The sequence below is a fragment of the Diospyros lotus genome, chromosome 13 (assembly GCF_014633365.1).
Source record: "Diospyros lotus cultivar Yz01 chromosome 13, ASM1463336v1, whole genome shotgun sequence".
NCBI classification, from domain to species: Eukaryota; Viridiplantae; Streptophyta; class Magnoliopsida; order Ericales; family Ebenaceae; genus Diospyros; species Diospyros lotus.
The window spans coordinates 13,843,425-13,855,815 of NC_068350.1; the positions used below are offsets into that span (position 1 = coordinate 13,843,425).

At 39.3% G+C, this 12,391-nt stretch overlaps 1 protein-coding gene across 1 annotated transcript; it reads left to right on the forward strand.

Moving 5' to 3' along the window:
* Window positions 1–10,554: 10,554 nt before the first annotated feature.
* On the forward strand, window positions 10,555–11,889 carry LOC127788063 (uncharacterized). The gene is made up of 3 exons (XM_052316182.1): window positions 10,555–10,802; window positions 10,892–11,162; window positions 11,251–11,889. The coding sequence occupies exons 1-3, from the start codon at window positions 10,555–10,557 to the stop codon at window positions 11,887–11,889; spliced, it is 1,158 nt and encodes a 385-aa protein (XP_052172142.1).
* The last annotated feature ends 502 nt before the right edge of the window (window positions 11,890–12,391 follow it).

Below are 12,391 nucleotides of genomic sequence, written 5' to 3' on the forward strand. Positions count from 1 at the left end.
CTAATGTAAGGAAATATCTATATCCAGCATGAGTGGGTGTATAATACAGGTCCCAAGTATCATAATGAATGAGGTCCAAAGCAGATTTAGACATATTGTTATTGAAAACAAATGATAATCATCTTTGCTCAGCCAAATAAGGCACATTATCCGTATCGACACAAACAAAAGGAAATTTCAATGCATCACTCAACTTATTTAGCCTGTCTAAAGATAAATGGCCAAGCCTTTTATGCCAAGTATCTCAACTAACAACATCTTTTATTGTATTAACTGATTTACAAATCCTATCTACTGTCTTTTTATTAGGTATACAACAATCAGCATCAAGTGCATATAGACCTTCCATAAGCCTACCCTTGCCAATCATCTTCGAATGAAATACATCCTGAATAACACATGTATGAGAGAAGAAACTAGGAGACATGGTGGAGTTGTTCTTAGTTAGTGAACTAACAGACAATAGATTAAACTGAAATTGTGGCACAAAGAGAACATTCTCAAGCACCAATTCAGAAGTAAGCCTCATAGACCCAATAGAAGAAACCAAGATCTGGTTATGGTTAGGCAATGTAACATATACATTGTGAACAGGCCTTAGATGATCAAAAGATGACTTATTAAAACATATGTGGCTTGTAACACAAGAATCTATTATCTAATATCTAGGATAATTAAATATATGACTGATTAAGGTCGAAAAACAAATACCTGAGGCTTTATCAGGAATATCAGATTCAGTAGGGACTTTAGTAGATGATAGATGAGAACTCAACATACTCATCAACTATTGGTACTGCACATAACTTGATGACTTTGGAAATTAGGTCTGAGCTTTCGAGCTATGGTAACCAAGGCTAAAGCTAACTTCTCTATCTCCTGGTACCGAACTTCAGGCCCTTGCAAAACTTTACTGAAGAAATAGATCAGTCATTGTATTTTTTCATCTTCCCTTATTAACACCGAGCTGAGTGCACCTTCAGAGATGGAGAGGTAGAGCTGAAGCTCTTTGACAGGCTTCGACTTGGAGAGAATGGGAATGGTTGTTATAAAATTCTTCAGTTCTTGGAATGAGGCTTCGCACTTTTCCATCCATCGGAACTCTATTGGCTTCTTCAAACATTGGAAGAACGGTTGGGCCTGGTTTGTTGATTTCAAGAGGAAATAGGAAAGGGTGGCAATCTAGCCTATCAGTCATAAGACCTCTTTCACATTGTTAAAGTTGCACGTTTTGAGGATAGCTTGGCACTTGTTAGGGTTGGCTTCTATCCCTTAACTGGTGAGCATGAATCTGAGAAACTTCCCAACTTGTACACCAAAAATGCACTTTTCAGGATTCAACCTCAAGTTATGTCATCGGATTTGCTCGAAGATTTCAGTCAGATTCTAGTAATGATCTCCATTCTTTGACGTTTTGTCCACCATATCATCAATGTACCCCTAGATGTTTTGACTTATTTGATCGGCAAACACTTTATTTATTAGTCATTGTTATGTAGCTCCTGCGTTCTTCAATCCAAATGGCATGAGTCTATAATAGAAGTTCGCTTCTTTAGTGATGAAAGCTATCTTTTCCTTATCATTCGTGTGCATTCAGATCTGGATGTGTATGCATCCATGAATCTGGGATATCTGTACCCCGAGGCTCCATCCACCAATTGATCGATGTTCGATAAGGGGTAAGAATCCTTTGGGCATGCTTTGTTTGAATCAGTGAAGTCTATGCACATCCTCCATTTGCTTGATGACTTCTTTACCATCACCACATTTGATAGCTACGTGGTATAATATATCTCCCTTATGAATCCCGTTTGGAGGAGCTTCAATTTCTCCTCAACTATTGCTTGTCGCCTTTCCTCGCCCAATTTTCATTTCCTTTGTGTTACTAGTTTTAGGTTTGAATCTATCGCTAACTTGTGGCAAATGAAGGATAGGTCAATGCCCGGCATGTCTGCAGGCGTTTAGGGAAAAAGGTTGATGTTCTACTGCAACAGCTTGGTCATTTGCTCCTTGACGTGATGGGGAAGCGCAGTGCTGCCATCTATTCTGGACAACTTCCCAAACTCATGGGAAGTAACTCCTCCTAACTTGTGGTTGACTATCCAGGAACTCACTTTGTGAATCTAGCTTGACCATGTTTACGCTGTGATATGCATATCCACTACTAATGGCAATGATTTGGATTTTATGGCTCCCCTTGTCAAGTGGGAAGCGTTGAATTCTCAAGCTATCATTGTAGCACTGCTAGGCCTCCTTTTGGTTGATGTGGACTACTCCAAGCTCGGTGGCTAAAATTGGAAACTTCATTACTAAGTGTGGTGTAGAAACGATTTCGCCCAAGGGGTTGAGGGATGGATGGCCCAGTAGGGCAATATAAGGTGTTTGAAAATCAACCACTAGGTACTTGACGTTGACTATTTTGAGTAGTGGAGCTAACCCAAATGTAGTCAACAACTCAATGTATCCCTTTACATTCACCTGCTCCCTTGAGAAACCGACCATATTTTCTTTAAATGGCTTTAAATCTTCTTCTGGTATCCCTAGCTTCATTAAAGTTGTCAAGTATAGTAAGTCAGTCGAGTTGCTCTGGTCCACTAGGACCTTCTTGACGATAAAGTTGGTTGCGAGCACTGATATCACCATGGGATCGTCTAAGTTCTGGTCGATCCTAGCATAGTCTTCATTAGTGAAGGAGATTATTGGGTGTCTGGCCATTCTTCTTGGTCGGTGTTTAGTGCTTCTAACGATCATCACTGCCCTCAGGTGATGCCTTCTTATCGAGCTGAAATCTCCTCTGCTTGGGAAGCCCTCGAAAATTGTGTCGATAACCCCCCGTATTTGATCTATGGGGGCCTCTTGGCTTCTTGACCTCCATCAGCCCTAGGTTTTCTTTGTTGGCTACTGCTTTTCCTTGGACATTAGTCATCATGTGGCTCTCTACTCCAAGTCCGTCTCTTATAGACATACCATTAGAGGTGGCCTTTTTGACTAGCCTCTTGATTAGGTCCTTGAAGGTAGTACATTCTTCGATCGTGTGGTTGAACATGCAATGATAATCATAATGCCTACTGGTGTTCACATTAAGGTCGGGGTTAGGCTGGGCTCTCACTTCGGGAAGTGGAATGACCCTTGAGTTATAGACTTCTTGAAAGATCTAATCTCAACTTGTCATTAATGGGGTGTAAGTGTCATAGCGCAATCGGGGTGACTCAGGAACTTGGGTTGGCTTTCTTTATCCCCTGGCTCGGTCTTTGTTCCCTTATCTTTGGCTAGAGTCCCTATTAGAATGGTGACGATGCTCAACAGATGGCCCTGGTCGCTGATTCGGCTGTGGTTGGGAGTTATCGCATCTAGCAGCCGACACATCTTTCACATTTATATATCCAGTGGCTCATAATTAAAGCTTGTCAAGGTTAGCAAAAGGCTTGTAAGCTAGAGAGTTGGCAAAAGACCCCGGCCTTGAGCCTTGCCATGATGGCATGCAGGGAGATAGTCGAGTTGAGGTCCCTGATTTGAATGGCCTTCGGGTTAAACTAATTCATGAAAGCTCAGAGCAACTCACTCGCTCCTTACTTCAGGTTGATCAAGATAGATGAGGTTTTATGGTGAGCTCGATTGGTGGAAAAATGTGTGAGAAAACGGGTGGTGAGCTCGAAAAAGTCATGGATGGAACCTGGCTCAAGAGTAGAGAACCACAACAAGGCCCAAGGAGGTTGGTAGGATTGGCTGCAATGACGGCAGAATGTCACGATCCAACAATCTTCGCGGCGATGTGGTTGGCACTTGCAAGGACTCCGACGGTCAAGTTAGTGAGGATTCAGAATGTTAGTATTGGTAAGACTTGGAAAGAGCATACATTGGCCTGTGATCAGGCTGGCTTATATAGAGACGAAGGTACGTTGCGTGTTATCGGCTGTCATGGGAGGATAGAAGGTTGAGATACACAATAGTGATAGGGATCGTCCTTAAGGATCTCGAATTTGATGAAGATTGCGAGCTAATGTGGATCAGCATATGAGTTGTTCAAGATTGATAGAATCCGTTACTGGCGCAAGGATCTTGGATTAAATGGAAAGGTTGTTTGATCTTCTTGGGTTAAGATCTAGCATGGGGATCGGGCTAAGTGCCAAGTAGCGGGCTTGCCCAATGGATCAATATGATCCAAATAGTAGTTATGAAATTGTATAATAAATTAAAATTTAATAATTTTTAATTATAAATTAAAGTTTAATGACTTTTTTTGTATCTTAATTAAAATTTAGTGTTCATTTATATTATTTAACAATAAAAATACTAATTGAGGTTAAGTTTTGTCAAATGTGATAGAGTTGATGCTTTTTGGAGATAAGAATGCTAATTCTTTTGTGGTTGTTGTGCTCTTATAATTAATGAGTTCGATTTTTCTTTTCCTCGGTGGCTATCATAAGCTTTGGACCGATTCGTCCTTTTCAGCTACCCACTAAAAAGTAAAGGGCTGGCTAGAATTAGGTTCCGGTGTGAGGTACTTTTTACTAATTCAGTGAGAAGTGATGACAATATAAAGAATCCTATGCAATAGGAGCCATGTCATGCCACTCGGCTAAAATATGAGAGAAGATAAAAGAGTAGATGACAAGAGACAGTTCGAGATTAGGTAGAAGTGATGATAGAGCATTCTCCCCAACTGATAACTATTGATTATACGTACTCTAGTAGTTTATAACTTTTTAAGGGCCTTTTATAAATTTGGTGGTATGAAATGAAAGCCCAGCAAAAATTGGAATGTAAATGTGAATTAACTAAAATTATGTTTGGTTGTAGCTTTGAAATGGAGACTATAAAACCATTTTATTATAATATGTGGGAATGGAATGGTCTTTCCTTCCAATTTGGGTCGGTTGAATTTTAATTTCATTTCATTAAATATAGTTTTAATTACTTTTTCAGTTTCTATATATATTTTCCAAAAGTTATAAAAATATTCTTAGACAAAAGAAAATTCCTAACACTTAAAAAATAATAATCTTACTGAATCTGAGTCTTTTAAAATTACGTAATCTGCCTTACATATATATAATCTTTTGGGCGTATAATTTATTCTACACGTACGTTTGTTGCCTGAAGCTGTCTTGATTTTCACTGGAGATAACTGTTAGCTGGGGTGCATACATGCAGTGTCCGACTCGATTAGTAGGGTTAGTTGTATGTGCTGATGCATTATTATCTTTTGATATTCTCTTCTTATAAGGGAGAAAATTGTAAAAAGTCAAAGTTCTGATCAAATTCTAGCAATTAATTAAATTAATGCCTCCCAGTAAAAAAATAATTACAATTTCGATGATAATTATTAGGTAGTAAAAGATGGTGGGCGGGGTCTTTTGAGTCAACGGCGGCTGCGTGTGAATGAATGACGAGTCAGCTAATATTAGTTAGGGGTGACTAAAATTTTACCTTTTAAATAAAATAATTAAATTGAATGGATTGAAATTATATTTTGAATCAGTTTAAGTTAAGGTTGGGTTTGATTTGATTTTTAAATTTGATAATTTTAATTATTTTGTTTTGATTCAAATTTTATATTAAAAAAATTAAAATAATCAAAGAAATCAAAATATCTTTTTTTTCTCGAGTAAAAAGAATTTTTTTAATTAAGTAATATTATTTTTATTTAAATAATAAATATTTTTAATTAAATAATATTATTTTTACTTGAATAACAATTCTTTTTAATCGAGAAATATTTTTTAATTAAAATTTATTTATAAAGATTAAAAATTATTCTTAATCAAATAACTTTTTTTTACTCGAGTAATATTTATTTTTATACTTGAGTAATAAAATTTTTTAATCAAGTAATATTCTTCTTACTCAATTAACTTTATTTTTACTTGATTAACTCTTATTTTTTTTTTGGGGGGGTTAATTTAGTTTTTTCGTATTTATTCAATTTTTTTGATCAATTTAATTTTTTTTTTTGTATTTGTTCAATTTTTTATTTTTAATGTATTCGGTTACTTTGATTCGATTTTTTATATACGTTCTATTATTTGAATTTTAGCATTTCATTTAATTCAATAACCAAATTGACAAAATACTCACCCAAAATTAATTACTTTAAATTAGTTAAAAATAGGGATTTTGCTTGCACTAGTTAAAGTGCGTTGAATGTATTTTGTTTTAAATATTTAAAGTTATTTATTAATTAATAATAAATATAAAATATTTTAATAATCAATAAAAATATTTAAATACTAAAAATAAAATATATGAAATATATCTTAATAAATATACCGACGACATTCACTAACACAACGATCAAAACAATACAAATTTATTAGGTAGTAAAAGATGGTGGGCAGGGTCTTGCTATATCATTTTTACTCGAGTCACTTTTATTCTTATACTTGAGTAATAATTTGTTTTAATCGATTAATATTTTTGAACTAAAATCTGTTCACAAAGATTAATTTAGTAAAATTTATTTTTAATTAAGTAATATTTTTTTATTCAATTAACATTTATTTTTGATTTTTTTGATTGGTTCAATTTTTTTCGTGTTTATTTGATTTTTTTAATTTTTAATTTGTTCAATTTTCATATTTATTCTATTTGTTTGATTTAATTTTTTTTGTATATATTATATTATTTGAGTAGCATTTTGATTAATTTGAAGTGATCGAATCCTCGCCCCGTATTAATTACTTAAATTAGATAAAGCAAGGATTTTACTCCCACGAGTTAAGTTGTGGTGAATATATTTTATTTTAAATATTTGAAGCTGTTTATTAATTAATAATAAATACATAAAATTTTATTAATCAATAATTAATAAAAATATTTAAATATTAAAAATAAAATAAAAGATATCTTAATAAATATACCGAGAACATTCACTAACACAACGATTAAAACAATACAAAATTAAAGGGAGGGACTGACAGAGAAACTTCTGGTCTTCAAGCCAAACAGTAAAATAAAAAATGATGGATTTCGTCTCAACGCATACGATTGTTTTGCCAATCCCAAAGTCCGAATCAAGACCCAATTTTATAAATTAATTTGAAGACTTAAAAGTCTTCACTTTCCCTGCAAAGGGTTGTTGTATGGGTATGTTTGATATTCATTTTTTTATTTGGAAAAGATTTTTTTTTCATTTAATTCTTCACCTTTGTACTGTTTGACAATTAATTTTTTTTTTGTGAGAACTCATTTTCCCATTCCTCCTCTCCTCACGCGATGGTTTTTTTTTTCAAATTAAGGAAATGAAATTCCTTAAGAGGAGGAGTTCTGATTTTTTAGGCAATTGAAATCCACTGTGCTCGCATTCTTCCACTGTCTAGGCTTAGGCACTTATAATTTTGTTTCTGAAAGTTCTCAAAATTACTTTCAATGCTTAGGCTTATTGCTGGAGCTGAACAAAAGGACCTATGAAAAAGAAAATGTATAGAAAAAAAAATAAAAATCACATATAAATTAATAAGTTTGGAAAATATTTTTTTTTAATTTTGTGGTTTCATTTCTTTGAGAAAATAATTTAGTTAACTTAAAATACGTTATTATTTTGATTTTTTATATAAAATTAAATATTTTTTAATACATTTTCACTATTAAATTCTATGAAAAATGTGTCAATTTTTTATGAAAAATAATGCCTATCAAACATGAAATATTAGAAAAATGATCAAATTCTATGAAAAATATTATCAATCAAACAGCAAAAGATAGAAAATAACATCATTTTTTAAGTAGAAAATTATACCAATCAAAAAATTTAAACTTCTAATTTTCAAGAATTCAATTCCTTGTAATTCATTTTCGTTCTACCTAAATTCTACTCTTGCAATAAAACGCACCCTAAGAGTGTAATAAATAGGGTTGTGCTTGACTGGTGACTTTGGCATGCAAACGTCATGTATTTTATTTGAGATATTTGCAAAGCCAACAATTTCGCTATATATAAATCAATGACAATGGTGCTTCTTTGATTTGCAAGCATTTCCCCCCCGGCCACTGTCAACCATTGCCCCTTCTAGTTTCGGTCCCAACCAAAGCCATGGACACTGATACACAGAGCCTTAGAGACGACATCTTCATCCAAATCAGCCAACCTCAGTTAATTACTCCACAGAGGACCATTTACAGAGTCCCCGACGATCTTCGCAAGCTCAAGGAAAGCGCCTATATCCCTCGCTTCGTCTCCATTGGTCCTCTTCACAGCCACGACCAACACCTCAAAAACTCACGCGTCAACAATACCAAGACCAAATGCGTCAAAGCACTTATTTACAGGGCCGCCAAATCCGAGAAGCAAGCAAGGGAAATAGTGCAAAAGTGTCTGACGACGATGGAAGAGTCCATCGGCGAGGCCCAGAACTACTACCCGAAAGAAAAACCTGCGACGCTGAATACGGAGATGCTTTTCTTGGATGGCTCCTTTATTCTGGAGCTTCTCTACAGGCACTACGATATCGCAGTTCTCCAGAAGAAGAAGGTTGACCAAATTCCCGAACTGGGCATTGATAGCGCCGTGGCCTACTGCACTGTTCAGCGAGATTTGCTGTTGCTCGAGAACCAGCTTCCATTCTCTGTTCTTGATACTCTTTTCCACCTGCTCACAGAGTCTCAAATCGGCACCCAGAAAGGCCCTTCTTTGATTGAATACTGATGATAATCTTCTGAAGTGGTAGGCACACGTTCCCTTCTTACCTCTTCGAACGTACCTGCAATGGAGACGGGGATTTGCTCCCCCGGTCAATCTCCGACGATCAAGTCAGATATCCTCTCAAACCGAATTCAGTATATTTACTTAAATTATATGCAGAAAGAAGAAAGAAGTCCCCTTCTCTTACCTCGCATTCCCCTTTTAACCTTTTCTCAGGATAAGGATCATGGAGAGATCTTCGGGATCTCCCCTCCGCCTTTCTCGGAACCTTTCTGATAAGGATTTCATAATAGCATCCATCTTCGAAGGGTTTGGGATAGCTGCTGCCTCCGTGACCTTCGGCGAGTTAGTATATTCCTATGGCCTCGGAGATTTCCTTACTAAGTGCCTATCCGATTGATGTGGCGATGCTTATCTGCTATGTGTCTTCTAGATCTAAACAAGATGATCGCAGGCGAAACTCCCTATTAGGGAACATGTGTCCTGGCCGCAATTGGATATCTGCCCGGGGTATTGGCGTAATTATGGGACCGAGGGCATTCTCCTCATCACTTGCCCCCCCACTTCTTGAGCTTTTCGGCTTGAAGGACTCGAGGAGTGGTAAAGCTCCCAAGACTCCTCCTCCTAACTTCTTGTCGATTGATATCTATAACGTCCGGAGAGTTGGTTGTATTTTTCTTCTTCTTTTTTTTTTTTTTTTTTGCGCGTGCCTGGAGGGCACGGGAATCGATTGGTTTTGACGGCGATATCCCTTCCCTATGCCTTTTCATCTTTCGAGCTCCGCCAACCAGGGGTAATTAATGCCCATTATTGCTCGCCCTTTGGTCTCTTACCCCTACAGTTTAAATAGGAACTCTTCAACCCCTTTATTTCTTTTTCCACTCGACTTTCCTTCAACTTTAGCTCTTCTTGTGCCAGTAAGCGTTTTCCCCTTTTTCCGCGTCTCTTTCTACTACATTTCTGCTATGGCGATAATCGGTTCCGGGAAGTTCAATTCCACCGACGCGGAGCTTATTGAGTGGGAAAAACACCCTGCCGCCTCTATTCCATGCCAATGGATGAGCCAGACGGAATATCAGCAGTTCAGAGAAAAATACAACGTCCCCGAAGAGTGGGAAGTGGAGTTCAATAGCCACTTGTGAGCGTCCCATCTCGTCGCCGACTGCCTCTATGTTTACAAGTGTGCTTTCGATAGGGGCTTTCGACTTCCTCCCCGAAGAAGAGTGATGTCCTTACTTCAACATCCCACCATCGCTCCCGCCCAACTGTCCCCCTTCGGATGGCGATACCTGATGGGCTTCCTCCTTATTTTCCATACTGGTAAAATTGAGCCAACCGGGGACCTCTTCGACTACTTCTTCACGACCAATCGCGACCCAGGAGGGTGGATCTCCGTCTCCCCCCGAATCGTGAAAGATGGCCGCCTCCTCGCCTGCAAGGAGCACCCCGGACTTGAGATTTCTGCTTCGACTCTCATGCAATTTGGCGGGTCAAAAGATTCTGATGATTGGAAAGAGCGCTTTGTCTTCGTCCGCCCTAGGCCATCCAGCTCTTCTCAAGAAATCTGGTCTGTCTGCAACAAGTGGACTCTAGATACCAAACACAAGCGTCCGAGCGTCGAGACCATCGAAGATTCCACCCGCCGACTTATGAAGAACAACCGGAACTGGGAAGAGGGATGGCTTTCCAATCCCAGCCTTACCAAGGCGGGCTTGGACGGCTAAAACTGTGAGCTCTTCTTCCTTCATCCTCTTCTTTACTCCCTCTTCTTCCTTTTTCTGTATTTGATTTTTATCGTTATCTCATTCTCAGTTGAAGAGCTCTGGGAGATATCGTATTCTCCTATCATCGGAGAAATGATTTTGGACTTCCCCTAGAGTAAGGGCCCCTCGGCTCCTCCCAGCAACCAGAGGATGTCGGAGAGGGCTGTACCTCCCGAGCGAGCTCCAAAGAGAAGGAAGAATAAGAAACCCTCAACACCTTCTAGGTCGCAAAGACTGGTGGAGGGAGATCCTCGGACCTTCCAAGAGGCTTCCAAGAGCGACGCCACTGGGGGTTCGGGGGACCCATCTTCCGAACCCCGAACGCGCAGTAGGAAACCTCCACCGCGCTTGCACCCCCGTCGATCCCTTATGAAGATGATTCAACAACCATCGCACAGGTACTTACTGCAATTCGTATAGAGGCCCAGAAAAAACAAACCTTGGTAGGTACGGAGTCCACTGCTACGTCTCCCAACATCCCTATCAGTTCGGTTTTTAAACGAATATTAACGCCATTAGCACCAACGGGGTGTTCAGAGCTGACGGGGGAGGCTTCGCTGGAAGAGGCTTCGGCGTTATCAACGAAGGAAATATTAGCACGCCGAACGAAACGCCGTAGGACGGAGACCACCTCCCCAGCTGCCACTCCCTCCGAACCTCCGGCTCCTAAAGCCATCAATGTTCCCTCAACAACTCTGATCCTACCGGGGACCCTACGAACCCCGAACGAAACCGACTACTGCACCAATATTCTGAGGGTATGACCGTGTTCCTTTCTCTTTTAACCCTGCCTTTTTTTTTTTATGCGAGTGCGTCTGAACCCATGTTCTGTTTTCACTTCCTCAGAACCTTACAGAGTTCCAAGGTTTGGTCTCTCGGCGAGAATATGAACTTCACGCCCAGATCCTTTCCCTGGAGTCCGAGGTCGAAAGGCTCCAAGGGCTTGAGTCCCTCTCCACCCAACTGTCAAGTCTTGAACACCGCGTTCACATTTTAACCAAGTCTATTGAGCTGGCACAAGAAGATGCCAGACTCGCCAACAAAGCCGAAGCTCAAGTGCGCGAGGATCTAGAGTTAGTCCAGAAAAACATGCTCGAGGCTAATCAGGCCAATTCCCGGCTAGGGGAGGAACTGGACGCCACTAAGGGTGTTAATAACCAGCTTCAGGAGGATATAAAAAGGCTTACTCTAGAGCTTAAGGAGGCCAAGAAGGGACAGGTCGAAGCGCTGGAGTCTTATTCCTGGTGCAAGGAAGACCTTCGCACTGCTCATGTCCAACTCCAATCCGCCCTCAAGGATGCCCAAGTGGCTTTTCAAAATGGTCATGAGGATTTCCGAAGCTTCGAAGCTTATGCCGCGGAGCTAGAAGAAGTTCTTTGGGGTGGGCTCGAGCACATGAAGAAACTCGTCAAAGAGCGCTTCCCAAACCTAGATGTAGACTCCATCCCCTTCGATGTTGTTGCCGCCTTGTCCTCTTTAGAGTAGATATTTTTGTATTCAAACCTATTGCCGTAATGATAAAAGTTTTAGATTTTTCGCACGATTTTCTTTCGCTACTGCCTTTTTGTTGTCTTGTTTTCTTTACTTTTTATCGAGAACAAGAAAAGACCATTGGGGATCAAGCTTAATCCTTCCTTTTTGCCACCCCTGTTTATCGCCGAACTTGATTTTTGCCATTTGCTCAAAAGGGTCCGGCCCCCCAAGGATCACGTCTGATCCCTGTATTATCTTCGAGGGGTTGAGCTTCAGGAGGATGATATCTAATCCTTTTATATCCGTCAAATGCTTAGGTCTTTCGAGGATCATATCTGATCCTTTGTGTTTGCCGAGGGTTGGGTCCCCGAGGATCACATCTGATCCTTCGTTTTTGCCAAGGGTTCGGGCCTCCCGAGAATCATATCTGATCCTTTGTTTTTGCCGAGGGTTCGGGCCCCCCGAGGATCACATCTGATCCTTTGTTTTTGCAGAGGGTTCGGGCCCCCAGAGG